This window comes from Stenella coeruleoalba (genome assembly GCF_951394435.1).
Source record: "Stenella coeruleoalba genome assembly, chromosome: 15".
Taxonomy (NCBI): domain Eukaryota; kingdom Metazoa; phylum Chordata; class Mammalia; order Artiodactyla; family Delphinidae; genus Stenella; species Stenella coeruleoalba.
In genome coordinates, this window is record NC_137161.1 from 52,220,378 (window position 1) to 52,248,373 (window position 27,996).

At 42.8% G+C, this 27,996-nt stretch overlaps 1 protein-coding gene across 3 annotated transcripts in view; it reads right to left on the bottom strand.

The window, feature by feature from the left end:
- The window catches only part of CREBBP (CREB binding lysine acetyltransferase), a 131,804-nt gene that overhangs the window by 20,904 nt on the left and 82,904 nt on the right, over positions 1–27,996 (bottom strand). For 2 of the 3 annotated variants that reach the window (XM_079944328.1, XM_079944327.1), the window contains exons 6-19: positions 23,678–23,920; positions 22,170–22,272; positions 21,680–21,826; positions 20,763–20,880; positions 20,062–20,233; positions 19,403–19,447; positions 17,017–17,141; positions 16,212–16,400; positions 14,381–14,797; positions 12,352–12,531; positions 11,152–11,341; positions 6,762–6,880; positions 5,680–5,919; positions 4,810–4,898 (exon numbers count right to left, since the gene is read on the bottom strand). In XM_079944328.1, the coding sequence (XP_079800454.1) occupies positions 4,810–4,898; positions 5,680–5,919; positions 6,762–6,880; positions 11,152–11,341; positions 12,352–12,531; positions 14,381–14,797; positions 16,212–16,400; positions 17,017–17,141; positions 19,403–19,447; positions 20,062–20,233; positions 20,763–20,880; positions 21,680–21,826; positions 22,170–22,272; positions 23,678–23,920 (2,377 nt within the window). The remainder of the gene's footprint in view (positions 1–4,809; positions 4,899–5,679; positions 5,920–6,761; positions 6,881–11,151; positions 11,342–12,351; positions 12,532–14,380; positions 14,798–16,211; positions 16,401–17,016; positions 17,142–19,402; positions 19,448–20,061; positions 20,234–20,762; positions 20,881–21,679; positions 21,827–22,169; positions 22,273–23,677; positions 23,921–27,996) is intronic. The other variant, XM_079944329.1, reaches the window with a different exon arrangement.

A 27,996-nucleotide genomic window follows, 5' to 3' on the forward strand; every position in this document is an offset into this window, starting at 1 on the left:
TAATCACTCAGTTAATTGGGTTACAATAGAAATGAAACCAAATCCATATTCTAGACAAACATTTAACAGAAATGCAATCAGGGTCAAAGACTTTCCAGCCATTTATCAGTAAGACTATACAGAGAAAAACTGTGATATATTGTATAAACAATACAATATATGTAAATCCATGAACAGTCTTAAAATTCAATTCTAAGCTTCAATTTAAACTTTTTGGTATTGGAACCAATCATTCATCAATCTGAGATACTCAGTGATTTCTCTAACTTGGGGACAATCCAAGTTAAGCAAATTTAGAGACTTAATCTTTAAAGCACAATCTGCATTTGAGAAATTATCCATCACCCCAATTTCTTATAGTATAGAGCCTGGGCTCAAGCTATCAAATAAGAACAGTTAAAATAAAAACTATTAAATGTTTGGAAAGGACACAAATGAGAAATCAACAAAAATGCAGGCTGATGCTGCATAAACAAGATGGGCACAAAGGAATACTGTAGAAGTAAACAAGCCGAATGAGGTGAATTACACAAGCAAAAGGGATGAGTATAAGGTACGACGGCAGCACAATAAAATGCGGTTTTAGTGCTCAAAACTACATCTACAAGATGCCAAGAGGATTAGTGTTGAAGACACTGTGACGAAACTTGGAGCGCCACACTGAACCACATGGGCAGAAGGAGATGCGGCAGCTTGCAGCTACACACAGACACAGACACACACGCACACAAACACACATGCGCGCACGGCTACAAACAACTGAGATTCAGGCCACTGCCTGGCCAGTTTATTCTTCATTACCACTAAAATAGGTCCCCACAAGTTCTAATTCTAATCTTAATTAAACACATTGAGCATTCTGTCTGCTATATTTCACTGACTAAACACACATAGTGAATTAAAAGTATAAAACTTTAGAGCATGCACACATCTCAAGATTATTCAATTTTTCATATTTGTTGATGAGGAACATGACAGATTCACTGTGTGTAGCAACTGGATTAATAAGAGTTTCTTGCTGGGACCAGTTTATTTAGAATTAATTCAATCAACAAAGTCTGCCAAGATTAAAAACTGACCAGGAACAAACAGGTTAACACTGCTGTTTTTAAAAATACTTATCTCTTTCTCTGAATGAACTACAGTAATATTCTGGCTATTCACTATTTTGTAAATATTTTTATGGAGGCTTGAAATCATGTAGTAAAAGGAATCTCCATGTGTAGAAGGGCATGATCATCACTGGCAAGAAAGAATTACACTATAGAAACTATAAACCAATTAAGCAGCAATCAGAACAATATGCAAAAAAAAAAGATACCCCTTCAACGCCAAATTGCTTCCTTTTAAAAAATGAATGAAAGTGTTCCAATTTATTATGATCAAACTCAGCCACTGTGCGCTAGCTCAAAGAGGACTACGGAACACACTGTGAAATGAAATTGCCACGGTAATTACATGTGAGTCTAAACAGTTTTAAAATCCTGGACAAACTAAACTCTTAGCTTTTATGCAAGCAGGACATAAAGCCTAGCAACATCTGGGGAACAAGGATCATAAACCCATCATTTTCCACTGGAGGAAACTGGCCCAGAGTGAAGCACTGATGGCTGAATGGCAGCCCCTGGGGTGGCTGCAGAAACCTACGCCCTCTGTGTATAACTAACTTCCATTCCCAAGAACCTCAGGGTCAGAAACTGGGAGGGACAGAGTGTCTGTCCCAGAGCAAGGCCAGAGATGTCAGAGAATCGAATCTGTTCAGGTGTAAGGGGAAAGGGAGGGGCCCTGGCCTCCCTTTAGCTCCCTTCTGATATGATGATAGCCCACCCATCTAGTCAAGTAGGCTGAAACCACTCTGGTAATCAGTGGGTGACAGATGTTAATGTCAGACTTGCCCCTATCGTATACCTAGTCCAAACTTTATTCATCCTGGAAATACATAATGGTTCAGAGATTCACTTTTCAACCGTAAGAGCCTAGATGACCTTCTGCCTTACGTGAAGGAAGCAGTCTGATGAATATGGAATTATAAAGGAGAAACACTTTACATAATCTGATGATGATGTACATCTGGGTACCTAAAGTTAGCACAATGTAACTGCAGAGTTCATCTGTAAGGGTAATCTAATGTATGGAGTAAATTTTCAAATGCAGATTGTTGTAAGTACCATATCAGTATATAAAAATAACTTGGATAATAGATAATATCTATTCTTATCTATCAATAATAAACTGTTAAAGTTATAGAACAGTTTTCCCAACATGACTTACTTTCAAAATTTCAAAGTGTGGAAACAAGTGAAAATGTAACCATATACTAGCTTATCTATTAGTTTCACTTGTTTAAACGGTCTGTAGAATTTCCTACTCTAAGTGCCCAGTTTAGGACTATAAGTACCAAAACAATTATTCAAAAGAACACCATGGTGTTCATCAACAGTCAAGGTTGAGAATGAAAATGTAAGTAGTTGAAATGTCTATCGCAGAATTAGACCACTGCTTTCACAGACTCACAACGTGGTATCTCTTCCAGTTCTGTATTCCAGGAAGCACACCTTGTAAGATTCAGCTGAGGAGCAGTATATGCTCACACTCATTTAAAATGTATTATGCGTAAAAGAGAACTCCTTTATTTATGCTTCTACTCTTAAGGAAAATATATTACTTTTGCTCAATAAAAATTAAGTCCTATATAGAAGTAATATTGGACATTTCAGAACTTTCAAAACAATCCTTTGTTTGCACCCCATCAACAACCTCCTCTGAGGAGGCAGTAGTGCACACTGATGCCATCCATTCTATCGAACTTGAATTGCTCTCAAGTGAAATACGGCCGAAATCTATGCAAGTCAGCCGAGGCAGGGTCCAAAGAACCCAGGAACAGTGAAAAGCAACAATGAAAAGGCCCCCAAACTTAAGAGATGATGGTAAGCAATCTGCTGTCTGCTCTTCCTTCTAGACCCAAACTGTGTTGGGTACTTATCAGTGGGGGCATTTTTCAGGGTATAGTTAATTTTAACCTGTTCTCTTAAAATTTCATAGCTGTATTTTGCACCTAACAGTTTCCAAAGCATTGTCTCATTGGAGACTGACAACTAAGGGTGTCAGGAAAGGTGTTACTATGCCCATGTCATGGACAAGAAGGTTAAGCTTGATACATTACAGAATGTGCAAAAGATCATGGGGCTAAAACTGTAAATGGAGGGGCCAGAACCTCCAGAACAACACTTGTCACTATAGGAAAGATTCCATTTGGGCCACAGTATCATTTCAAACTTTTAGTTTTAAAATGCCTCTATCAATAGAAGAGCATGCAAAGACAGAAAATGAATTCCAAATGTTAAAATATTTTTAGCAGGACAGTTGTGCCGGCTGCACTTCCAGTAGAGGTGCCTGTCCAGGGACACCCATCTTTCCCCTCAAACCAGCACTTCACTAAGATAAGTGAGCTGGACAAGGCTTAGAAATCTTGTCTTAAGATATTTTTAGGTCAACAGTTCTTTTTTTTTAAAAATAGGATTTTGATGAGAGTCGTTAATTACCTTGAATATGTTTTTTTTAAATTTTATTATTTTTTTTAATTTTAATTTTTTTGGCCGCACTGCATGGCTTGCAGGATTTTAGTTCCCCAACCAGGGATTGAACCCAGGCCATCGCAGTGAAAGTGCTGAGTCCTAACCACTGGACTGCCAGGGAATTCCCTAGATATTTTTTAAAAATTAAAATAATTAAAAAAAACATAATTGGAAGAAAAGTAACTGCAACATTCCAAATTATTCAGGCCTCTGCATGTACCTTTGAAAAAATAAAAACTTATTTTCCTCAAAGTATTAGAACATATGTAATTACTATAAGCAAATAAGATAAAAATAATCAAAACATCAAACCCTAAAGCTGACATTTAATACTTGAACCTAAAAACAAAGAACAGGCATGAAGCCTCATCTTGGTCACGTAAAGAATTTAGTTGCCAATTCATAGAATGAAGGCAATGTAATTGAATTTGACAAAGAATTACAACCTATGTTTCAAGGCAGGATGCCCTCATGCTATGGCAACACGCAGTCACTTAAAGCAATGGATACAAAGTAGCTTAATTTTCAAAACAACCCTCCAAACCAGGAAGTTGTAATTAGGTAAGGGAATCAACAACAAAAATTATTTTCATTCTTCCTCTACTTAAGATAGGAGATCTATTCTTTAGCCATCTCCACATTTCAAGAGAATAGAAAATACTTCAAAAGCATACCTACCACTCACTAACCCCAAAAAGGCCACCTCATGAAGGGAGTCATTCTTAAACTCAATGAAAACACCGATCTCATTCTTACTGTGCTACTGATTAAAAAGAAAAAGTCTATGGTTTAAAATTTTTAAATGAATTAGAGCAAACACAAGTCTTTCCATCAGACTGTACAGGCCAAATTAGCTAGGCAAATATTTACACACAGATTGGTAAAATACAATGTTTCAACTTTATTATCTTAAAAAAGGCAGTCAACCTTTGTTAGAGTTACTCTCCACTTCAGACTCTTTCTCATATGGTTACATTTTGGCTTAACACATGTACTCGATCCAACTAGTGCAGCAAGCAGTTTTGAGCTTAAAATTTTATACTATACAAGCATGCTTTTAAGTTAAGAGACCATGGGCCTATCTGAGTGACTGAGAAACAATGAAATTTTGGCCCTTTTTACTGAAACTTCAGGAGAGAAATAATGAAATGTACCCAAGCTACAATCAGACGAGCATGCCTCGTCCTAAGACCTTCTTTTTGTCCCATGATTCAAGAAACTGCTCAAGGCTTACCTATTCTGATAGCTGTAGTAGGCAGCATCACGAGGAATTGTACACAGCTGCTTCCCGTAGCAGCACAAAGTCTGTGGGGAAAACTCATACTGCAAAAACAAAGGAGAAAATACTAAAAATATATCCCATTTACTGTCATGCAATGTTCTGTCCAATATGGAGTTAGATTTAGCTAGTAAATTATTTGTTAGTATACTGGATAGTTTTCTAACGATTCTCACATCTATTTAAAGACATTTCTGGATACAATAGGATAGAATTAGTGTCTAAGAGACTTTTTTTTTTTTTTTATGGCTGCCTTGGGTTTTTCGTTGTTGCGTGTGGGCTTTTTTTCCGGTTGCGGCGAGCGGGGCCTACTCTTCATTGAGGTGCGCGGGCTTCTCATTGTGGTGGCCTCTCTTGTTATGGAGCACGAGTTCTAGGCGCGCAGGCTTCAGTAGTTGTGGCACACGGGCTCAGTAGTTGTGGTTCACGGGCTCTAGAGAGCAGGCTCAGTAGTTGTGGTGCACGAGCATAATTGCTCTGCAGCATGTGGGATCTTCCCAGACCAGGGCTCGAACCTGTGTTCCCTGCACTGACAGGCGGACTCTTAACCGCTGTGCCACCAGGGAAGTCCCTAGTGTCTGAGAGACATTTGTTACAGATAGATGAATGGACACTGGGGCAGCCAGGAATGCTTAATCCAAGGCCTTCCCCCATAAGCACCTCTAGCTTCAGACAATCAACTGTTTTACAAGAGACCAGAATCCATCTGGGTCCTTCTCAGTACACAGGTGTGGCCAAAATACTGAGTTTATCATATCATCATAATACCCTTTTTGGCTGTATTAACAAGGGTAGTTCATTTTCCAGAAAAAGTTTCAACTGTACCTTGCGTCCACAGCAATATCCAAGGGATTGCATAACAGGGTCAATTTCTTGCTCAAAGACCTCTGCGAGCTTACTGCAGAACTTATAGACCCGGGATGTCTTCCGATTGTAGAGCCAGGCATTGTTGAACATGAGCCAGACGTCATCCACATACTGCCAGGGTTCCTGGTACTGCCCTGTATCGAGCTTCCGCTTGATGGTGGAAAGGTCCATGGGATTCTTCACAATGTCAAAATAATCCTGAAAGACAAAACGGTCTCAGTCTAGCATATCCCCCCCAAATTCCAAATGCCCATCTTATTTGGCAGCTTTATCTTAAAATAAAATTGAAGAAAGTACCAGTATAACTTCCATTTCTAATAGTGAAAAATGGGACTTGAAAAGAAAACAACTTCTGATCTTCCTCTGATTTTATTATCTAAAATTGTAATTAGTATTTTCAAGTGTGATCAAATTATTTCAAAAGCAAAGTTAAAGAAAAAAATAATATTAAAAAACTTATTTAATAAAACATGTCTTATAATGTCAGATTTTAAAAATAAGATTTTGATCCACCAAATTAAAATGGTGAGCATATTTATCAGACAATATGTTTTTCTAGAGATTCATTCTTGGTCCTAGCAACCAAAATGAAATTCCAAGACAAACACAAACACAAAAGCAAAAATAGTAATACTGCTAAACAGAATCTGTTGGGTCACCATGGCCTTTGCAAGAGCACCCAGGGTTTCAAAGTGAGAGGCCCATGTGTTTTATAAGTGATGTTCACCAATTATTTAAATCCATTCCTGAATACAAAGTCTTACCCAAATATAAAGCAAGGCTACAGAGGCTGTGCGCCCCAGGGTGTGCTCCCCCCATCTCACTGCACCCCTTCCATGGACCCTGGGGCTTAACGGAACAGGGGGGAAACACACATTTCAGTCAGTAAGACAAAGGTGTATTATTGTTTTGACAGAAAATATTTTTTTACATTAGGGAAAAAATTCTTATTTTACCCAATTTTAAGAGATAAAATGAGTATCATGGATACTCATGAATTACAGTGGTAAAGTTATAATGTTTTTATGATATCAACTTACTGGAATTCCTAGGAGCTGGGGATCTACAGGCTGCCGAAAAGGTAGGGACTCTGGATCCTGTCGATATAGTGCTTCTAGGGTTGGCATCAGAGCCTGGCGCAACTCCTCCGGCTTAAAGACTGCAGTTAAAAAGCACAGGAAACGATGCTATTGACAAGGCACCCAGACTCTTCCTCTGTCACTTTTCAAATGGAAGCCTGGCTACTTCTGAGAAGGCCTGAATCATTTCCCTCCCAGCCGTGAAGCTTCCAGGAGTCCACGGACATTCTAAAGCTACGATTCAGGGATTCTGAAAACACAGTCACACTAGTTTTTAAAAACTGCATCCACATCACGAGGCAAAAATACCACACTGAGAAGTTTGCTTGTTCAACAAAAAGATTTCCAGTGCCAAAACTTGGTTGGAACAGAAAAAACGAAGCTAACTTTCTAATCTGCCTCATTGATCAAATGGGTGGGTACAGAGTCCTTTTCACAGGAAGGGGCTTTTCCTCGCCTGAGGAAACGTTTGTGTCCTTGGCTGAAGTAAACTCAAACCACCTGAGAGGAATGGTTTTGTATTACAACCTCACAAATAAATGTATACAGTAAGAGAGCCACAAAAATAAGTAGCTCTCTTATTTTCCCCAGAAGTTCTGTACTGTGTACTGTCCCCTTGCACATGTACTAGTGCCCATGTCTCCAACCTCTTGGCCCACCCGTTTCCTACGATGCCTTCTGTTGTCACCAGTGTAAGAACAAGCACTGGCTGCCAAATACATTCAGGACAGTCACTCATACAAACCCCTCGTGAGTTCTAAGGACATGGGATACATGCCTGTGAAGGTGACACTGAGTGTCACACACCCCCTCGCTCACATACGCTCCTGCCCACAGAAAAATTAGCAGAGGCAAACACTGCAAAGATGTTCTGATGACTTAGGTTCTAAGTGATGTGACGTTTCCACTTTGTGGTTTTTTGAATTTTGAAAAAATTTTCTACAACAGATACATAACAAATTGTAATTTATAAATCAGACTAAAATACCATAAAAACCTAAAGTTCCCGTTGGGAAGTGGTATGCATTGAGTATATCGAGAGATGAAAACACTGGCTGAGAAGTTTCCAGAAACTTTATTGACATCAGAGCCAGGGAATACCCAGGTATCCTGACTGACCTCCTGAGGAAACGGCCTCCTGCGCTCCAGGACACATGGCGGTCAGCAAGCATGGGAGACAGCCAGTGTAGACACTCCCATGCAGGTGCAAAGGCCTGGTCTAGGGAGCAGATGTGCCCTGTGGAGCCTTGTGAAACACAAACAAATCCTGCCTTCAGCTAACCCCTTTTCTTCCAGTCTGTTTTTACAGAGATGAAGCAGTGTTTGGTTTTCTTTGAATAACTCTTTATAAGAAGACAATTCGTTAATCAATAGCTTTTTTATTCTTCTAGACCAGGGGTCGCAAACCACGACCCACAGGCCAAATCTGGCCAGCTGCCTGCCTTTGTATGGGCCTGGGAGCTAACAATGGTTTTTAAGGTTTTTAATGGTTAGGGGAAAAAAGAATGCTATTTTATGATACGTGAATTACACAAAATCACTTTTTAGTCTGACAAAATAAAGCTTTTTTAGAACACAACCGTCCTTGTTGTGCAGGTGTCCATGGCTGCTTTCGCACCACAAGGCAGGGCTCAGCAGCTGCAACAGAAACCTTATGACACACAAAGCCTAAAAGATGCACTACCTGGTGGCCCTAGACAGTCTTCTGATGCCCTGCTCCAGACCATCTCGTCTCCCAGTGCTGATCAAAACTAACATGGCCTTACGTGTATCTCACTCTGGATGACCGTTCACTCATTCACTAAACATTTAATACCTATGCCAAGGAGAAGTCATTTTCAAACTCCTGTCTTTAACAACCACACTGATGTAGTAAGACTCCAAATGAGTGGAAGTAGCAGCCAGAAGCTGTATTTGAAACAAGTTCTCTGCCACTGATTAGTGTGGTGTGCTATGAGCAAGTCACTCCACTTCTCTGGCTCAAAACCTTCTCAGGACAATCAGGTGGGGACCACATCAGCAGTCCCCAAACCATGGCCCATGGATACCTTAGGGACCCTCATGCAGTCTAATATGGTAGCCACCAGCCATATGTGGCTACTTGAATCAAAATGAATTAATATTAAATAAAATTAAAAATTCACTTCCTCAGGCACACTTGTCACATGTCAAGTACTTAGGAGCCCCATGTGGCTGGTGACTGCCATAACAAGAGAGTGCAGATATACAACATTTCCATCTAGCACTGCCCTAGGCCTTTTCTAGGGGTCTGTGAAATCCATTTCCATAATATAAAACAATTTTCATGATAACACTAAGTTATCATTTGCCTTTTGCACTGTGTGCTGACATTCACACAGACTGGGCAAAAACAACAGTGAATAAAATCACTAGCACTGCAGCATGACCAGGCTGCAGCTCCAAACTCGACTTCGTGGTCGCCCCGTTCTTTGCTGCTGCTGTGCATACACAGGAAAAAACGTCATCTGCACTTACAAGTGTCCTTGATGAACGAGTCAAAATTCTTACTTATATTAAATCTCGGCCCTTGGCTACACGTCTTTTATTCTGTACAACAAATTGGGAAGCTGTCATAAAGCACTTCTGCTGCATGCAGTGGTTGTCTTGAGAGAAAGCACTTGTATTAAGTGTTGAGTTGAGAGCTGAAGTAACTGCTTTTCTTCATGAAACACACAAAACTAGAAAGAATGGCTGATAGACAAGCTACAGTTACTCAGATCTGGGTATGTGACAGACATTTGCTCAAAAATGAACGAAGTATGCCAGTTATAGTTACTCCCAGGACAACTGACGCTATTTGTTACCAATGATAAAATTTTGACTTGCATCAAAAATTAGAATTTTGAAAAACCTGTATCATGACACGTGAGCTCGACAGCTTGTCAAAGTTTACACGACTTTCTGAAGAGACTCACAGTGATATTAATAAATGTGATTTTAAAAAATATCACATAATAAAGCATGTCAACATTTGGAAGATGAGCAAAACTCAGTGAGCCAAAGTCCCAGATGACCAGAGGATAGTGTTACAAAAAAAATCATGCAATGGCAAAAGATCCATTCAAAGTACAAGATGGACGATGGATTCTAACACCACAGAGTATGAGAAATTCAGGGCTATGGATTCAGATTTCCCACTGCAACTAGCCTTTAAGAAACTTCTACTTGTTGAGTTTTGGTATAGTATCAAAAAAGAATATTCACAATGACCTGAAAAGGCTACTAAAATACTCTTCTCTTTATTAACTACTAACCTGAGTGGGTCTGGATTCTCTTCATGTACTTCAACCAAACAACAGAATACAACAGCAAAGGCAGAGGCAGATATGAAAATCCAGCTGTGTTCACTTAACTCTCCGAGTAACAAAATTGTAAAACACAATGTCATCACTCCAACTATTTCTGTTTTGGAAGTTATTTTTAATTAAAATGTGTTATTTATGGGTGCCATGTAACAGATTTATTTTTTAAATAAATATTAAAAAAGACATCTAATAGAGTAAATAGTGATAGATGATCCATACAAACAAAAAATTCTCTGGGATCCTCGACTTTTAGGAGTATAAAGAGGTCTGAGACCAAAAACTTAAGGCCTGCTGTCCTCTATGATCTCCAGGGTCTCTTCCAGCAGCAAAACTATACAGTATCAGCCTTTCTAACACTTTTCTGCCGTCTTTCCTAACTGGATCACCTGCAGCCCTCAACTACCTGAGCCCCATCTCACATTCCTAACGGTCACCTGACAATTTGCTGACACCCTTACCTCCGTACTTTGGACACATCTCAAATACATTCTATCCAACTTCCACCGTGAGCCTGGCTCATCCTGCTTATTTCAGAACCCAAAGTATCTTCACTTACCTGCCGCCCTCCCTCTTCCTGCTGCACTAGTCAGTGGGTTCTACTCTCCCACCCCCTGACTTCGGGCACTTAGTTTCCTATCTGTATCAGCAGAAACCTATAAACTTCAGTGCACAGGGTTGCCATAGTGATAATTTCCCTAACATCAAGCTTCCGGTCATCTTCCTGCTGGAGTCCATCAGTGGTTGTCCACGGCATGCCGAGTAAAGCCAGCACCACCCCAGACAGGCGGCTCATGGGCTGCTCCTCAGAGCCCTGGTCGTTTCTCGTTCCTACCACAGACCCCTGTGGGCTCACATCCTGGAGTTCAGCTCACTGTCACCATTTCTAAAACTTGCAGAATGGCAGGCAAGAAGGATAAAAGAAGAGATGGAATTCTTCTTCTGCTTTAGCTTTTAATCCACAGAATGCAATCCCAACACAATGGAAAAGCAGCACCATCCGGTAAGTTTACGAGAACATGACCTACTTTTTTTGCGAGGCTGAGAAGGAGAAGTGGACTGTGAGGCTGTCCCGTTGGTGCTACTCTCTTCTTCCTCTTTAGCTTCGACTTTCACTTCAGGTTTCTTTTCATCCACTTCCATTGGTTCCGACTTCTGCTCTGTTGTGTCTGTTTCTTCTTTAACTTGAGAAGATCCTTGTAAGTCCTCCTCCATGATCTTGAGAAAAACAAAATTACAGACAATGATATATGAATATGAAAGACCTTTATTCTAACTCAGCCTTATTGGAAGGCTCTTAAAAATCTCTATGGGCTTGTTAAAACCTTTCCCAAGTCAGAGCTGCATTGATCATTCCTCTTCTCTCCCACAAGAAGGGGTGGAGTGCCTGTTGAGTCACTTCAGTACAGCACCAGTGCATTACAGTCCTAAAAATTTTTAAATTTTTACATGCTAGAGTGCTTAAAAAACTTGTATACACATTGTATACACCAATTAACTGCCCAATAGTTTTACATATATTTCTAGTTTGGAACAAGAAGTGCCTTGAAAATTGTGGGAAGGATCAGAAATTCAACTGCTCAGAGGGCCAGGCAGGCGAAGCTAATGACAGCAGCAGGAGCTGTTGTGTGAGGCCGCGGGGAGCAGTGGACACTCTGGCAAACTAGAGAGCTCACGACCCATCTAAGAGCCACAGCTGGTGCTCCTACCTAGACTGCTGCCCTACAGGAACAGAAGCACAGTGCTGGCAGAGCTTCTCATTTTTCAAGAAAAGCCAGAAATCTAGAGTTTTATTTGTAATTTCCCATTTTAAAAATAATTGTGTGGGCCAAACAAAACACATTTATAGGCTGGATTCAGCCCACGGTCTGTCAGTTTCCAACTTCTGCTACAGGTTAATTAGTAAAAGAACACATCTCTTGTGCAGTCTAACTCTGCAGAATTATAAATGAATGAAGGATGGCAATGAAAAAGTTGCTGGATGATTTAAACATTTAAAATACAAGCCAGTGCTCTTCACTTCTGGCAAAATAAAATAAACCCATATCTCATATCTAAAAATAAATAACCAATCTGTTTTTAATCTCTTTCCAACTTGAACCACAATCGAATAGGATACTGAAACAGAGCAGGGACATCCACGGTGGACGCCTTGTGCCTCCCACGAGGACACCTCAGTGATGCCTCTGTGCGCAGTACATCTATTCACTCCCAGGAATGGCACCTACCGCAGCCCCAGGCTCTGCCTTGGGTTCACTGGCATCGGGCTCAGTGTCCTCAGTCTTGACCTCAGCCTTCATTTCCAGCATTGGTACATCGGGTCCTGGCTGCTGGGAGTTGGTTTCGGCGCTGGCCACTGAGGATGGAGTGGGGACCCTGTTATCAATGCTGGCTGCTGCCTGGGAAAGCTGTGGAGAAACCAAAATCATTTATCTCTGTAAACAATATAAATGATCTTAAACCCTGATGCTCACTCAACACACAGTTTCGCGTTAATCCTTCTCAATACTAATCTAATAGGCACCTCTATTTGAGAGAACTGAAGAATAAGCGTTAAAATAGGAGTTCCAGAGAAATCAAAATCAGGCAGAAACACAACTGACTTCTTGCCAACAATGCAGAGATGGAAGAACAGAGCTTCCTACCTTTTGACAGAAAATTATTTTCTGGGAATTTTCTACCTAAGTCACAGAACCTCCTATTTTAAATTTAATTCCTTCCAATGACATTAATGGTTATGGTAAACGCTGAATAATAAATATATAAGTATATATGCTGTAGAAAGGGGAATAAAGTACCTATATGGAATAAGAATGTATAACTAGCCTGTTAATTATAGGAACAGTGGTGGAGGAGTAAACAAACATTAAGGGAAGGAATCCCAGGGCTTCCCTGGTGGCGCAGTGGTTGGGAATCTGCCTGCTGATGCAGGAGACACGAGTTCTTGCCCTGGTCCGGGAAGATCCCATATGCCACAGAGTGGCTGGGCCCGTGAGCCATGGCCGCTGAGCCTGCGCGTCCGGAGCCTGTGCTCCGCAATGGGAGAGGCCACAACGGTGAGAGGCCCACGTACAGCTAAAAAAAAAAAAAAAAAAAAAAAAAAAAAAGGAATCCCAGAAAGAATTGTAAATTTTCATAGATTTACCCAATGGAGTTTTAAGTAAACAAACAAAAGAAAACATAAAATTACAAAGGGATCTTACTTAGAGATAAGAAATATAAAGTAAGGATCAATAAGCACACTCCCTTTGGAGAAATACAAACAGTAATGTCATCTTGGGGTTTATGTTGGGGTTAATTTTGACATTTTATAAATAAATACCCTCAGTCCCCACAAATAAAAGATAATGTATTTTAGGGGGAAGAAGGTTTTTAAGTTAGACTGATAAGAAAACAGACACTAAGATTCTGGTGAGAACTGGGAGAAGAATGTGGAGGTGAGCAGAAGCAGCCTCAGGCCCCTGTGTCAGTGGGGACAGCCCAGTCTAGGAGAGCAGGACTGGGTGCTGCCAGCAGACCATGGGACATGGGACACAGGACGTGGTGTGACCCTGCCACCTTCACCTCCCAGGAAGAATGGGTAAATCTAAGCCACAGAAGTGTTAACCTGAGCATGCCATTTTGTCATGAAAAAGAAAGGGCTTCCAGCTGGAAAACAAGGCTGATAGGTAAGGTCAAAGTACATACAACTAGGAACTTGACTTGTTTACCAAATCCTCATCACTACTAAAACTCAGAAGACGTCATTCTAGGACAGATAATGGGGGACGTACTGCTCCTATGGACAGACAGCTAAAAAATTTTACGGAGGGGCTTCCCTGGTGGCGCAGTGGTTGACAGTCCACCTGCCGATGCAGGGGACACAGGTTCGTGCCCTGGTCTGGGACGATCCCACATGCCGCGGAGCTGCTGGGCCCGTGAGCCATGGATGCTGAGACTGTGCGTCTGAAGCCTGGGCACCACAACGGGAGAGGCCACAACAGTGAGAGGCCCGCGTACCGCAAAAAAAAAAAAAAATTCTACGGAGGACCCATGTATGAGTTCTTTTAGTTGTTGATTTCTAAAATCTCATTTAATTGGGGAAGATAATCATAAGTCATGTCCTGCCTAACAGCCTTTGGAGCCAATGCTGGAAACAAAACAGATACTTTTTGCAACCGCACCAAGACTTGCAGTGACTTCATGACAGATTTTTTTTTTATGGGCAAGTTCTCATCTAAGAGTCTTGGCCAGAAGACGACAGGCCGAGGGGCTCACCGGTGTGCCAGGAGGCTGGGTGTGCACAGGTGTCGGCTGCTGCTGTGACGACTGAGGGGTGGCCACGGACGGAGGCTGGACTGGGGTCTGAGGCTGTGGGGTCACCTGGGCCTGGGCTGCCGCCTGGACTGTAGGGGTGCTCTGGGTTTGGCTGGCACTGGGCACTGAGCCGGGAGTCGGGGTGGGAGTCTGCCCGGAAGACGACACAGGAGTTGATGGCTGGGTGGGAGCTGCTGGCTGGGGAGGAGTCATCCCAGGTGCCGCCGGATGCTGAAGAGACGGCATGCCTGCGGCCGTGGAAGCAGGAGGTGGAGTCTGGTGTAACGGTGACTGTGTCACTGGTGGGCAAGGCAGCTGGCTGGCCTGGGGCCCAAGCATGTTCAGAGGGTTAGGAAGAGCAGCACCAGGCACCTGTCCCTAACAGATGGAACAGAGTATGTTAAAATTATTTCCCCCATTTGAAAATGTGGCAATAGACTTCAAAGACTTAAATGTATGAAAATCTAATCATGGTTTCTTGATGAGGTCTGCTGACTGCACGGGAAGGTTCCATTTGTAAAACGTCATCGATCTGCACACTTATAGTAATGTGTACTTGTTTCTCATGCTTTGATTTACAAAAGTGTGGAAATCTCTGGCTTAAACAAACACATATACACTCCACTTACTAGCTTCGTGCTCCATAATATCCACCCACAGCTTAGACCACTGGAAAAGGTATTTGTCTTTTTTTTAAAAATGAATTATGGAAACACTGAAATGTTTCAGTACAGTGGTTCTCAACTAGGGACATGTTTCAGAATTATGTGTGGACCAATTAAAAATCTATTCTGAATCACTGGTCTAGAGCAGGGATCTGCAAACTATGTAGAGTCCATGGCCAAATCCAGCTAGCTACTGGTTTCTGTCAATAAAGTTTTACTGGCAGGCAGCTTCGCCCATTCACTCATATGTGAATGCGCATGTCTACCGTTGCCTTTGCGCCACAACAGTGGAGCAGAGCAGTTCAAACAAAGAGCCCATGGCCCACCAAGCTGAAAATATTTACAGGACAAACCTGATAGCCCCTGTCTGGAGCAACAAAATTTATGGAAATTAAGAATTAATTAATAAGTATTTAGTGAGTGAATCTAATGTAGTCACTGCCTTTTATTCAATGTTACTTCATGTTAAAAAATTAAATAATGTATTTTATCTTTTGGGGGAAGACTTGGCCTGTTTTAAAAACACATGTACATTTGTATACAGCAGCAATCTGGTGTACTCTAGCAATTAACAAAAGGGGAGAAAGGCAGTAAAATGAATGGAAAATAGTTCTCACCAGCATTAGACTGAATAATTAAAAACACATTCAATAAGAAGAGAACTACTCAAATGATCCAGTTAGTCGGACTTCACCTGGGCAGTTCAGACAGACAGACAACAAGATACAAAGACCAAATCATTAAGAGTGAACTCATGGGACCTTTCCTCACTCCTTCTTTAAAATCCAGTGTCTCTCAGGATCACACGTGAAACTCAGAATTTACAATGCACAAACAAAAACCAAGAAAATGACAACTAAAACCCCTAAAACCAAAACAAAAGCACACAGACCAAAAAACCATAATCCATTCCACTTTTGTATGAAGTTCACCCCAAGATGGTATGACTAATTCCAAACAAGGTAAAAATAACAGAACAGAACAGGGGAAAAAAAAAATCAAGAGATGCTAGCACATGAAATGTTTTGTCTAGAATTCTAATTTCTGTGAACTAGGACATGCTGAGGTCAGTGGGAAGCTGGGGCTACATCACTGTAGGTGGCTCACAGCCCCAACATGAACAGTACCTGTGACACGCTGGCCTGGGCCGCTGGCTGCCCCATGCCCACGCTGTTCACGTTCAGCGCCCCGCTGGAGGACGGGAACTGGTTCTGTGGCAGGAACTGGTTCTGGGCAGGCGCCTGGGCCATCATGTTGTTGGCGTGTGTACCCATCATGTTCGGAGGCTGAGGCATTCGGGAAGGAGAAATGGCCATCTAAAAGACAATAAGCGTTACTGAGAGTTCAGAGGGCTTCAAGGGCCTGAGTCTTCAAGATAAACTAGAAGAGACAGAAATCTTCAAATCCTCCTCCCTTGCAGGAAGGGACCCACCACTCACTAAGACCTTCTGGCTCCCAGGCACTCTGCATGCTTTTCAGGCAAGGTCTCTAATAAGCCAGCTTCACACTGCCCTCTGAACAGAAACCAATAGTATGCTATAGTTTAAAGTTCAAAATATGCCTTTTATGAGTTCTCTGAAGCGTTTAGAAGGCAGCCGCAGGAGAGGAAGTTCTGACAGTCAACAGACACTGACAAGTCCCTCTCAGCCACATATCTGAGGCTGCCAACCCCATCTTCCAACAAAGTCACAGATGCCTATGATTTGTCATTTCAATAAAAATAAGTAAGGTCAAATAATTCTTGTAGTAATAAGGACAGAGAGAGAGAGAAAGAGAGAGAGAGAAATATGAAGGAAATAAAGCATAAGCCAAATCCAAAGGAACAAGTACCACAGGATTTCCAGACGACCTACAAGTTTCCTGCTGAGAGAATTTTCCTTATTCGAGCAAGGCCTTCTCAGCACAGCTGAGGCAAATAGAAAAAGCACTTACCCCTGGAACGGAGCCCATGCTGTTCATCGGGACAGAGTGGTTCATGGGGGACGATGAGCGAGGTCCCATGGGAGCTTGTGGCAACTGTACATTCCCCAAGGATATTGGGTTAAATGAATTCATCCCTGTAAATGTACCCACAACGGTTCATTAGGAAAATCACTCACAGGAAAACAGAATGACAACTCACCAAATAAAACTCTAAGCCAAATAAGATGGAACACACACACAACATATACAACTGAAAGGAAAGCACTCAGTTAATCAGAAAAGATGGCTAAATAATAGACTGTTCATATCCAGAGAAGATGGCACCAAGGTAGTGGTGGTGAGGGTGATAGGATGGGGTGGGTGGCAGGGCAGCATGAGCACAGGAAGGCAGAAAGTCAGGTAAGCCATGAGTACGCAAGGCCGGGGCAGCGCTCGGCACCGAAGCGTCCAAGCGACAAAGTAGATGGGGGGAGCGTGGGAAGGCGCTCCCACCATCTATGGAGGAGGTCAGCTAAGGCCAGGGCACCCGTCTGAGCCAAACCCTCAGAGCCTTCTGGAGCACCTGACTCCCATCTCCTCTCCTGCAGGACGCCTGTTCCCATCACTCCAGGCCTCCCAGCCCTTTGGCTGGGTTTACATTTATTGTTGGAATCTGGGGTAAGACTCAAAACATGGTTTTAGTTTTGCAAGCACATTATGCATTTAGAAAGTGCCCAAGGGTTGGCAGTTCTCAACCTCAGCCTCCTCTCCATAGACTGGAAAGATCTCACTTTCACAGCTACCTTGGCCTTTCCAGAGGTGCCACAGAATGAATGACACCTCACTAGCTGCCATGCAGCTCCAGACCACGAGTCTCTCTCTTTGTAATTTCCCACAATACTCTGTAAACTCTGAGCTCAACATAAATGCTGGTTCAATAAGTCTTAGGCCCGACGCTGGCATTTAACAGAATCCTTGAGGCGCTGCCTTAACACTGTGTAGTATGAGAGGCCGTCAAACAACATGTGCCTCCTTCAGCACCACCAAGAAATGTCACCCTAAGTAACCAGCACAGGCCCAGGACTTTCCAGGAAGCTTATAATACAAAAGTGTCCCACTCTCCTTGAGGGTTTTATTAACAAGAGAAGATTTTATTAAATAAAAGATGTACGAAGAAATGGCACCATAAAAAGTCCCTCTTTACAGACCCAGACAGGTCGGTAAGCGGGGCATGTGAGCACGTCCCTAGAAAATGCCTTCCACTCTGCTCAACAGCCACCTCCTCAGATCCCAAAGCAGCAGAGTCTTCCAAGTCATCCCCGACACAGCACTCAGCCACTTTCCTAAGGCTCCATTTCTCTGACTTTGTGATTTCTTTCACCCTTCATATCTAGTCCACCTAAACAAGTCCCTGAAAAGTTTCCTCCACATCAGTTTATCTACCAGGTCTTTTTCAGTACGCAGTACGATCACCACGGCTTTTAAAATGACCTCTTCTCCCCTCTTGAACTACTCTACACACAGCAGCAAGGCCTTGCTTTGGAATCTTCTGGATAGTGTCACCACCTTATTTCACAACCTGTAAAAACATCCTACTGTTCAAGTCTCAATTTGACAAGAGCCATAAAAGCTTTGAAATGACCCTCACCCCCAAACTCCCAAACTAAAATCACTGCTTCAACAACCACCAATAAAAAGACTGCCAGTAGCACAGCTTGATGAGGGTTCTCTGAGCACAAACCCTCCTCGGCCAGCTGCAAGCAGGCATGGCACCTGTGCTCACAGGGCCCAGAGCAGTCCCCACTTTCCTCACCTCACACCCCCCACCCACAGTGCTTCTGCCCCAGGATGGGCTTGATGCTCAGAAATGTTCTGAAAAGTTTCTTTCCCCCACCTCCAATACAATGCTTTTTTTGGGAGACTTCCTAAGAATAATGTCTTCTCTTGTCCATCAAAAAAAAAAAAAAAAAAAAGGGCTTCCCTGGTGGCGCAGTGGTTGAGAGTCTGTCTGCCAATGCAGGGGACACAGGTTCGTGCCCTGGTCCAGGAAGATCCCACATGCCGCGGAGCAGCCGGGCCCGTGAGCCATGGCAGCTGAGCCTGCGTGTCCGGAGCCTGTGCTCCGCGACGGGAGAGGCCACAATGGTGAGAGGTCCACATACCGCAAAAAAAAAAAAAAAAAAAAAGTTAACTCCTACTTCTGATCTCCTTGGAGAGCTTTCCTATGACCTCCAAACTTTCAAATGCAACAGATATTCATACTACCTGTGGACATGAACTCTGCTCATCAGCAAAAAGGAATGGAAGGAATAAGAGGAGGAGCTACAAAGAAATACAGAGGGAAGAGGACAAACCAATGAACTTTGTGGATGTAGAATGTTAAACCAAAATATGATTCACAACAATAGTTAAATACCTTGAGAAACCTGCATGCGATTCACTGGCAGAGGCATGGGCCCATCTATAATGGCAGGAAAAAAAAATGGGTTATTTAAAATAATCCTTGGGACTTCCCTGGTGGTCCAGTTGTTAAGAATCCACCTTCCAACGCAGGGGACGGGATGCAGGTTCGATCCTCGGTTGGGGAACTAAGTTTCCACACGCCGGAGGGCAACTAAGCCCGCACGCTGCAACTACTGAACACGCGGGCCACAACTAGAGAGCCCACGCACCACAACTAGAGAGAAGCTCGCGCGCTGCAACAAGGAGCCCACACACTACAGCAGAGGATCCCGCATGCTACAATGAAGATCCCAACGAAGATTCCGTGTGCCGCAACTATGCAGCCAAAAATAAAATAATTTTTAAAAAATTTTAACTTAATAAAATAATCTTTTAAACTTAAAGAGAAAACCAGGTCCAAAAGTGCTGTGCATTCTGATGCCAGCACACCCGCCTTTCCATGAGAGAGACTCAATGTCTAAACACAGGCCACTGCAGAAGGTCACAGCCACTACCACACAGGTTTCACAGCATAGGCTTCCAGAGAATATAATTCTCTATGCTTAGAAATACACACCAAACGCAGAAGGAAAAACAAGGCAACAGACTAAGGGCTGGAAATGAAGTCCTTACTTGGAGGTCTCACAGGCTGTGCCTGTGGTATCCCAGGAGGCTGTGTCCCGGGGGCTGGTAAGGCTGGCTGGTTACCCAAGATGCCTTGTTTGTGTAAACGCGATCTCCGTTTTTCTTCTAGTTCTTTTTGTATCTTGTAGATTTTCTCTGCTAGTAAGTGATAGTACTCATCCTAAAAAGCAGTAATATTCAATACTAGTTATTTGTAAAAAAAACAAATGATCTGGTTTTGTATGTTCTAACAAACTAATGAACTTTAAATTAAGTACATTGGCACAGGTAAGCATTCAGCACTTCTGATAAACCAGTGCCCAGTGATGTTACAGGAGTTTTCAGATAGGAGGTACTGAGTGCTCATTACATTCATTCCACAGCTGAACCTCTTCTTGGACACTCACTGACACTGGCAATAACATGGACAAGCGCTGTGAACACTGCCGCTATAAAGTACACCCACGGATTAAAAAAATTTTATATACCTCATTTACTGCTGTAGCGGAGACATCTGTACTCTGTAGTTACAGAACAAGAGAGTTGTACAGGGACCTCATGTCTTAACTGGGAAGTCTCCCTGGTCAGTGCCCTCAAGTGATGAGTCTACCAGACTAACAGATGTCCCCACTTCCAGACAATAAGGCAGACAGATGCAGTTACAGCTCCCATAGGTGCTGTGCGTGGCTAGAACACAAATGGCAACCTACCCTGCTGTTGGCAGACTCATACATGTCCCCTTCCACTTTCTTAGCATAGGCCACCAGGTTCTCCATGCGGCGATCCTTCAGGGCTGCAGGGTCAGGTGTTGGGAAGATGGCTTGGACACTGAAAAGACAACACACACTCTCAATCTATTTTCAATACAATGTCTGTCTATGTGACACGGAAAGAGAAGAAACAATCGTCTACCTATGGGCGCAATACACTGCTGATAGAAACCCCCAATCTCTCTCGCCTAGTTCATGAATACACAAATGAAGTCACTCTCTGGAGACAATACTGACCTGTCAATTTATCTACAAGTCAAACACACCCATATTTTGCTATTAACGATAAGTGCTGGACCATTCAAAATTCTCATTTTGAATTGCTAATTTTTAAACTACTTATTATAAAAACTTTTGATTAAAATAATGAAGGAGAAAACAAATCTCCAAGGGAATCAAGTTAACCTCACCTTCAATTTAACTTAAATAGCTGGAGAAAGTTAACTATTAATTTCCTGTATGTTAAACTGTATGATGGTAGTGTCATGCCATCTGTATTTACTAGGCCCAAATTCCTCCAATTCTCAGGGGTCTCCACAAGTATAACCTTGAGCCACAAAATAAGGCTAAGCTTCTGAGCGGATCCCAGGTCCCTGGTGCATCCCAGAGCTTAGAAAACAGGTCTGGCCCCCTGCAACATGGGTCACAGTTCATGTCCCTCTGTAGGACCCACTGGGGATGCAGCATCTGGGTCACAAGCATGTGACCCCCTTCAGCTGCTAGGGTACAATCACCTGGGGCGCAAGAGAACACTTAGGAATTAAATCAGACATCGATGAAACTGCAAAACTGTCACATCGCCATCAGTCACAAAATGTTTCCATCACATGTGAATAATGGGCGAGGTGGCCACGTACAGTTTATGCACTAGATGGCTCCGCAGGTCCTGAGTGACATGTTCGTGCCAGCCTTTCCGAACGCCAGTGCTGGAAGGAGGTGCTGCTGTGGGTATAGTGCTGAGGGTTCCAATGTTTCCAGAGTTTGAGCCGTCATTGATCAGTGGGCTAAGGAAAGAGTAAGATTTATCTAACTAAGGTTCGTCAACCATATGGAACTTTAAACTGTATTGGAAGGAGGGAAGGAGGGAGGGAGGGAGGGAGGGAGGAAGGAAGGGAGGAAGGAGGGAAGGAGGGAAGGAGGGAAGGAGGGAAGGAGGGAAGAAGGGAAGGAGGGAAGGAGGGAAGGAGGGAAGGAGGGAAGGAGGGAAGGAGGGAAGGAGGGAAGGAGGGAAGGAGGGAAGGGCGAGCATCACACATTTAGAAAGAATCAAGAGCTTCCCGTGGTTACCAGCCCACTTTCACATGCAACTGTCACTCAGATCGGAGCCAAATGAAACACGGGTCTTACTTTGTGGCCCCAAGGGAAGTTGGAAGAGCTGATTCTGAAATCAAGTTTGGTGGCTGCTGATCTGTTGTTATTCCTCCTGCTGGAATGTTCATTGGGTTATTTCCTTGAAAGAAAGAAAGAAAAGAAATCAACCAACTCCTGAACTATAATATACACTTTAAAGTCCTGATAACAGATAAAAAAAAAAAATCACATATAAATAAATGATTCTTATAAGTTATAATAATAAACGCTATGGCAGGAACTCTGGGAGTTATATTTTCAACAACGGTGATCAAGTTGTATAAATTCAGTTGCAGTCTCCTTCCCACTGCACTTTATAACTAAAGAAAGGCATTTCTATGGAGGCTGACTGGCATCATGAGTGCTCTGTGGCTGCAGAAAAAAACCAGAAATGATCCATCTGCAGATTCAAATTTTGATTCTGGCTTCATTAATATCATGACCTAAACAAGTAAGCTAACCTGTCACATACATGCTCATCATCTTTTTTTTTTTTTTGCATATCAGAAGGTAAAAATCATAGAAATTTAAGTGCAGGTGAAGAAGATAAAAGGTCAACTTATCTACAGTATCCATTCTAAAGTAAGAAAAAGGTGAGATACAGAGAAGTTAATAGTCTTGTTCCAGATTATATCACCAATAGGAGTAGAGTTAGATTATAATGCAGGTTTCAGGGCTCCAACCCAGTCTCCTAGCCAGCAGGAGTTAGAGGTGCATTAGGGTGATTATTTCCCAAAACGCAACAGATGAGATGTCTTTAACTGGACATTTTTAAGGTTAAAATATTTTATTAGGAAAAGAAAAAAACTAGCACAACAACCTTGATTTAACTTACTGACATAACTGTTTGGCTTAAGTCTGAGTTTAAAAGGACTATGCCAATTTGAAGAGAAACATTAAGGAGACACTATGCAGAGATGGCAAAAACTGTGGAGAGATGTGACTGAATGATGAAACACTGGCAATTAATGGGTTGAGATGACACTAGGAAACACTAATCCATGGAGAAGTCTGAGACAGAAGAGATTTTCTGAGATTCCTGTTAACCTCCTCATGTCCAGGCTGGTCACCTCCAGCCATGAGGTAGCCCATAACCAAGACGTGCTAAGAGCTGTACCCACCTTCAGGTTCTTTGTCAAATAAATGGTCTACTCAGAGCCAGTGCAAGTGGTACAACCCTAATTCTAACTTGTGAGATTCTGTATTCTGAGCCATATGAAATGCCCTTATGAAAACTGTCCAGACAGAAGCAACAAAAATATTGGTTCATTTGCAAATGCTATTCATTTTACAAGCCTGTAGCATCTTCTGTGCACCCTACACTTTAGCCTTTTCCTGGAAGTTTTTTATTTCAATCATTTAAAAGATACCATCAATATATATACATATATTAACTTGAATTTAAAGTAAAAACAGTAACTGAAAACAGCCTTGGGTTCCAGGAAGACTTGTCATTCCCAATGCTGCATGTGGACAAAGAAATTCTTGAGAGTTCTTTCACCTACCCAGGGTGTTGAGAGTCCTCATCTGCTGGTGAGTTTGAGGCTGTGCTGGTTGCTGGCCAGGAACCTGAGGCTGCAGCTGCGTCTGGGGCTGGTTCAGGTAGGGGAGTCCAAGAGCAGCATACGCTCTTTGCATGGAGCTGGGGTCTATGGGATTTGGGTTACTTAAAGAAGTGGCATTCTGTTGGCCTGTGCCAACAGAACCAATTGTGTTTTGAATTCCACTAGCTGGAGACCCCAGGATGGCTATAACAACAAACAGACAAACAAAAAAGATAAGTAAAAGGGAGAAGTCCACAAATGATTTAAAAACTACTGAAAAGCAAGTAAAATTTTATCAGAAGACCACCTATGTATGTCACGAAACACTGGAACAAGGCTACCAAGAAAGGAACTGTGCAGACAGAAGGATCCCATTCTATTCATCTATTCTGCACAGCAGTAGTTGAAGAGCAAAAAGCTGAAGAAAAATTCAAGTTTCTATGTTAGAAAACAACAGACCACAAAGTCAGTGATTACCTAATCAAAGTCCTCATGTATTAAATCTAGAGACTCATAACAAGTCGGTTCTGGGGAAATAGAAAACGTGTAACAACAGAAAGTTTCGGATTCTTTGGGGGTCATCAGCCACCACTGAGATGACCTAAGGAGCCCCCCGCTGCTGCCGCTCTCCCAAGTCCTTTACTCCTCACCTGCATAGGTACAGAAGGATTAACAGAAGGAGCAGAGGCGATACCTAGTTGGTCAGTTTTGTTACTTATTAATAACTTGAGATCTATGACATGACCTTCCAAAAAACAAAAGTGCACTTCCTTGAAACTGCAGCGTACAGTGACCAGGTAACACCACACCTTTCTCTCCTACGAGTTTCCTATGCAGGAGGACACCATGCTGAGCTCTCTGCTATGTGAAGCTGTTCGAGAAATGCTGTACTTGACAGAGTGACTATCTAGCTGAAATGAGTGATGGACCGAGGCTTGGTGTCCCCTCAGCACCGCTGATACTCAGAACTGAGTGTCAAGATGCTCAGCCTCGGCAGCCAACCTCGGCTCCCATGGCCTGGCCTGGCCTGAGGCTGGCTCGCAGGGTGTTCTTTCCAGCTACCCTTCTTCCTGCCTGATCCCCGGAGACTAAAGGAAAAATCTGTGGCAATATAAAGAGTCCCATTCCCAAGGGCTTCAAAGCTAACAGAGATGGCCCCAAACATCCATCCATCCGTCTGTCCATCCATCCATCCATCCAAATGTCCTCCTTTGCTGAGCACTCAATATATGGCAGAAGTTTTATGTCATACCATTTATTCTTATTCTTAAGATCTCCTTTCTTTCCAACTTCCCAAAGCTTTATAGTCATGTCATAAACAGCAGCTTATAAAACTGATACTATAACATATGCTCTCTGATACATTAAAAAACACTATCACAAAGCCTTTCTTTAAAATTCAATTACCTTATGTGTAATAACAATATTCTCACATTACCATCAGTGCAACTATAACATAAACAACTCAAATACTTAACAGAGTAACTTAATTAAACCAAAATGTGTTAAAAAAAAACCCCAAAACTTGATAATTACACATTCCATACTATTAATTTTTCTAATAAGGATATTCAGATCTCAAACTTATTAATGCTCATTGGACACAATTACACACACCAAGCACCTCGTTATTATAAATGAAAATCAGTTCCCAAGGTACACTTTATGACAAGCATGTAGCTGAAATAAGTCATGTATAATACCTTATAAAAGTGTTTTTTTCCTAATAGCTAATACTCCACAAAACTTTAAACACATGACACTGTACTCTTGAAACTGACATGCTAAATTTTCTAAAAGAACTATGATGTAAAAAGGAAAGTGATAATGGTAGGATGACTTATTTTTCTATCACCTTGTGGTATAAGAAAGAACAGACACAGACTACGTTGATACACATATTGATCAATTGTGGAGGGAGAGGAATTTAAAGAAACAAGGTGTACGTGGCCTTCCGTTTCTGGGTGAAGCTGCATTAGCGACCACTTCTTCCTGCTATTATCCATTCGCGTCCACACTTCCCCAAATGCCATCCTTTTAGCCAAAATTCCACATCCTAGGACAAATGCCATTCCCAAGCTCAAGGCCACTTATGGGGCAGCCAGCATGTCTCGTGGAAGCTGCTGACAAGGTCAATGCATTTTTTGTTTGTGTTACATTTATGTCCTAAATGTAAACATTACTATATTTTTTATTTTAAAAGAAAACACATCTATCTGAAGACAAGCAAGCATTTGGTAATTGACATTTCTAACAATTTAGAGACAAAGGAAAACAAAATACAAACAAAAAGCGTCTCTAACATACACGCATGGCCCAATTTGAGTCCAAATGCTGCTATGAGATAACACAAATTATCTCATAAGGGTAAGGGAACACAGGCATTTCCTATGGGGGTGACAGCTGATGGAAAGGGGTAAAAGCGCTAGATGCTCTAGCTCTCCGTGAACATCCTGCTGGTGTCTTGGGCAGCAGTTAAGTCTTCCCTGAATTCCCCCAGTGTCTCCTGGGCCTCTGCTTCTCTTTGGGCATCTGAGCTTCCTGCACTCTCTCGCTCACTCATTCACTCAACTTGCTGCACAGACTGCGTACAGACTGGATGTTGGGGACTCTGCGAGGCTCCGGGATATGCACTCACAGAGCAGAGGGTCTGATGGGAGAGCAACAAATTTATCTGATAATACTGACAAATGTAAGGCCGCAGCTCTGGACCCCATATCAGATTCAATGGTGCTCATCTCCTCTTCCCTGCACGTTCCCTAAAGGGTGGACCAGTGTGCGACGCATCTGGATTCCTCCCATGTTGTGGCGCCCAGCACAGGGAAACGAGGTGCAGGTGAGCTGCGGCAGTATAACAGGTGCCCTCCCAGCACTGAGGGCTTTAGGGCCGAACAAAAATGAAAGGAGTGCTAAAACAGCAAGGCTTCATTCATCTGGTATCATTGAGAATACAGCCTGCTGTACTGATGTTTGCCCCCCCCCTTTTTTTTTTTTGGCCATGCTGCAAGGCTTGTGCAATATCAGTTCCCTGACCGGGGGTGATCGAACCTGGGCCCCCACAGTGAAAGTGCAGACTCCTAACCACTGGACCACCAGGGAATTCCCATTTACCTCTTTAAATGTCAAAACCTCTTGTTCTTTTTACGATTTTTACATCATTTTCTTTCTTAGAGCTCAATGCTATGTTTCATACACAATCAATCCTTAGAATATCACATCACACAATGTCTCAATACATCTCAATACAGTGTGGGTTCCTCTCCCTTGAGTATCAGTCGGCATTCCTGCTACATCAAAACACCCCCAACCGCTCCAATGACCCACCGTTCCCCTTCTGTTGCAGCTATACCAGGAGCCCACGACTTAGGAAATAAAAGGCCAAGTTTCATAGTTGGCTCTGCCCAGGACTCACCCACCACTTTTCAAGGCAGTCCTTCCCCAGTGAGCACAAAGCCTCACGGAGAGGGTCCATGTACGCTATACACTGCTGCTTTGCAACATTCAATTCACCAGATGTTCCAGTCCCCCCAGTCATTCTCAATAAAACTGTGCTCAATTTGTAAATCCAATGAAAACGGACACACTGAACTCCAAAGCTTTGTGAGGTTGGTGGGGGACATGCCACGGAGCAGGCAAAGCATCTACTACCTGGTCATCACTTAGATTTCCACTGAAAAAGCCAAGCTGAAATTTACTCAGACCTGCAGACGTCTCTGCAGAGCTGCTCCCACAGCACAGGGCTTCACATGCACTGTGCACCAGGACCCCCCCTTCCTCTCCAGCATCTTCATGTGTACAGCACAGGGCACAATGACAAAGGGGAACACCTGAGCCCCAGGGCCAGGCCTCCCATCACAGCCACCAACAAGCAAGAATGCACGCCCTGCAGCAGGTTTTCCTCAGAAGCCAAAGACTCAGAAGTGGCAACCCTGTGTCTCCCAGAAGAGCAAGGACAAAGCTATTCCGATGAAGTCTATCACCAGCGAAGGTTTGGTACTTAAATCAGGGCAAACAAGCCCAATGCTCTGTCCCTACAGCCAGAGGCTACCGTGCCCGCTTCTGCTCCCCGCCCCTACCCGAGTGAGGGCTGTCAGAGGTGGCTGAGGGTCTCTGGGGAGCCCTCAGGTGGAACAGGCGGCCATCCCACAAGTGCTCGCTGACCACCAGGCAGGCGTCATGAGGGCACGTTTTAAGGAAGACTCAACACCCTGAAGGAATGCATTTCACACAGAGGGGTCTAAAGTTGGAACACACAGCAGGGCCAGATAGTGAGCATCAAG